The sequence below is a fragment of the Mus caroli genome, unplaced genomic scaffold, assembly GCF_978045245.1.
Source record: "Mus caroli unplaced genomic scaffold, Mus_caroli_1 scaffold_1, whole genome shotgun sequence".
In the NCBI taxonomy this organism is placed as follows: Eukaryota; Metazoa; Chordata; class Mammalia; order Rodentia; family Muridae; genus Mus; species Mus caroli.
The window spans coordinates 178856602-178859514 of NW_028227256.1; the positions used below are offsets into that span (position 1 = coordinate 178856602).

Here is a 2913-nt window from a genome sequence, read left to right on the forward strand (position 1 = left end):
TTTGTGCTTTCAGAAAACACTTCCCAGAAGATGTCACCTCAATGATGCTGGTCTCTTCTTAATCACCGCTAATTTCTTAGCTCCAGCTAACCAGCATCAATAGTCCCAGTAATGCAAAGTTTTTGCTTTAGTAGTTCTGGTATCTTGTTAATCACAGCTGATTCTTCAGCCCCAGCTAACCAGAACTACAAAATCTTCACAATAAAAACAGCAATGGCCCTGAAGAGAGTCTTTAATTTTCCCTCTGAAATTTCACAAACCAGGCCTCCATCTTCTGCACTGTTCTCAGCATTATCTTCCAAGCTCCTACACAACATCTGACAGAGCTCTTAACAACAAATGGATATTCAAGCCCAAAGTTCCAAAGTCCTTCCACAGTCCTCCCCAAAACATGGTCAGGTTGTCACAGGAATACCCCACTCTGCTGGTACCAATTTGTCTTAGTCAGGGTTTCTATTCCTGCACAAACATCCCTCCGTGGCCTCTGTATCAGCTCCTGCTCCCTGACCTGTCTGAGTTCCAGTCCTGACTTCCTTTGGTGATGAACAGCAGCATGGAAGTGTAAGCCGAATAAACCCTTTCCTCCCCAACTTGCTTCTTGGTCGTGATGTTTGTGCAGGAATAGAAACCCTGACTAAGACACCCACAGATCACAATTCCTCTGGGGCAGAAAAACCTTGAAACTCTAGCTCCAGACACAGTGGACATGGTGTCTTCTAGACTAAGATGTTCTCATGGTAAGGGTGGTTGGGCCATGGTAGGCCCGTGGCCATCAGAACACATGCAATGTTGAGACTTTCAGAGGAGTCAGCAGCCGGGATTGATTGGGTCACCAGGGTTAGGAGACCACGTGGAGCTACAGCTAGTCACAGTTAAGACTCAGAAGACTGTAGGCCTGAAACACTGATGTCAGCGAGTGTCATGGAGGGGATGAGAGCCCTTGGCAGTGGGCAATCTAAAGCCAAACACAGCAGCTCTTCTACAGCACAGACAGCTACCAGGGAATGCTGGAGCTGATCTCTGTGGAAGGCCACACCCCTGAGTGGCAGGTATAAGTCATTAGTCCTGCCCTGGGCTCCCAGCATGTGAGAGGTAGGCATTGTCTGTTGTGGTGACCCTGAAGGAGGCAGCCCTTTATTCTTGACAGCCATAGCTTTCACTGAGCCTGGGCATCCTGTGTGCTTTCCCAGGAAGTTCTCCCTGGAAGATCTGCTGACTAACATCATGATCTACTGGACGACAGGAACCATTGTCTCCTCCCAGCGCTTCTACAAGGAAAACTTGGGCCAGGGTGTCATGGTCCATAGACATGAGGGGTAAGCCTGGCTGAGCAGGGGGCGGGGCTGGGGCTAGGGGATGGTTACCATCTGTCCTTTAACTCAGAGAAGGCTTGATGGACAGGTGAGAAAGATACCAGACATCCTGAGTATCCACTTCTTCAGGGTTGTCAGGTACTTTGGGATTCACAGGCCTATGTAGAGACCCTCAGGTGAGAGCAAAGAGATGGCCCAGCAAGGTGGGCATCAGAGGTTGCCCATTTCCTGCTTGGGTGACCCTCCCTGGCAGACAAGGTCCCTAATGGATGAAAAGGAGGGTCTATAATGGGTGGGTAGTGGAAGCCCTTGCCATTATGGCTCCATCTGACCTAGCCAAGTCCTCCCCAGGCCCTGTGAGTCCTCTCTGGGAGCAGGAGAACACAGCCCCTCACCTCATCTCTCTTCTCCACAGGATGAAGTTCTTTGTGCCCACTGGCTATTCAGCCTTCCCTTCTGAGCTACTGCATGCCCCAGAAAAGTGGGTGAAGGTCAAGTACCCCAAACTCATCTCCTATTCCTATATGGAACGTGGGGGCCACTTTGCTGCCTTTGAAGAGCCCAAGCTTCTGGCCCAGGACATCCGCAAGTTCGTGTCCCTGGCTGAGCTGCAGTGATGATGCTACACACCAACCATGGCTTTAGCAGCAGCCCTGGTTCCTTCTCAGTCACACTTATGGAAGATGTCCCCTTCCAGAGGAATAAGTTTGTTCCCTGACCACACTGGGGTACCCAGACTTCAACCCCACAGAGTCCTCTCTTACCACCCCATATGCTTCACCCCACTGCATAGCAGTGTTAAGCTACATGGCTTTAATGATAAATGGGTTTATTTCTAAGAGTGTGTGGGCCAGATACCTTGTGTTTCTTAGATATGCACATGGATCTTCCATTCCAAGAGAGTTGCTGTGTGTGTAGCCATCCAGCAGCCAAGGGCCAACTGGGTTTACCTGAAAGGGATGCTGGAAATAGGGTTAAGTGGACAAGAGAAGGATGAAGCCAACACAAAAGTTCCTATCAAGGCTCAAAGTTTAATAATAAGCTTTGGGTATATAAAGGAAAAAAACCCACAAACCCCACAAAACCCATCCCCTTCTTCAGATGGTGTATGTTGTAGCAGCAAGGTTAGTGCAGGCAGCCAAAACATCAAAGTTCCCATGGGAACCTGCAACTGCAGCCAAGACAGATGTCTCTGTCCAGGTTGATAAGACCCGTCACGGTGAATGTTCAAGGCCTGCTCAGCCTGTGCAAGGCTGGAAAAAGGCCTACTCACAGCTGAGAAGGCTACAATGTGCTCCCCATCTTGGAGAGTCCCGCTGGGCCCTCTGAACTTGGCCCTGCTGACTAGGGCAGAGGGACAGTTAGGTGCCACCAGCAGTCAACACCATGCTGCCTAGGCAGCCTCAGGAGACTCCTGGCACCTCTTGAGCCACTCACAGTACACAGGACACTGGGAGCAAAGGTTGAGTGGCTGGTAGTTGTCATTGAGAAGGCCTAAGTATCCCAGGCCCAGTCATGTCTCCAAATGAGCCCAGAGTGGTCTGTAAAGCTGTGTTTGGTCCCATGGTGCTCGGCTGAGGTGGAAGAAATGACCCCCCAT

General features: G+C 50.3%; 1 protein-coding gene across 1 annotated transcript; it reads left to right on the top strand.

Moving 5' to 3' along the window:
* The first annotated feature begins 1170 nt into the window (after nucleotides 1-1170).
* LOC115031087 (epoxide hydrolase 1-like) lies at nucleotides 1171-2152 on the top strand. Its single transcript, XM_029477017.2, has 2 exons — nucleotides 1171-1316; nucleotides 1729-2152. Exons 1-2 carry the CDS (start codon nucleotides 1225-1227, stop codon nucleotides 1928-1930), a joined length of 294 nt encoding a protein of 97 aa, XP_029332877.2. The 5' UTR covers nucleotides 1171-1224; the 3' UTR covers nucleotides 1931-2152.
* Nucleotides 2153-2913: the final 761 nt, after the last annotated feature.

Coding starts and splice junctions, on each gene's coding strand:
- LOC115031087 (XM_029477017.2), top strand. CDS start 1,225: ATGATCTACTGGACGACAGGAACCATTGTCTCCTCCCAGCGCTTCTAC. Junction 1,317..1,728: donor ATGGTCCATAGACATGAGGG/GTAAGCCTGGCT, acceptor TCTTCTCCACAG/GATGAAGTTCTTTGTGCCCA.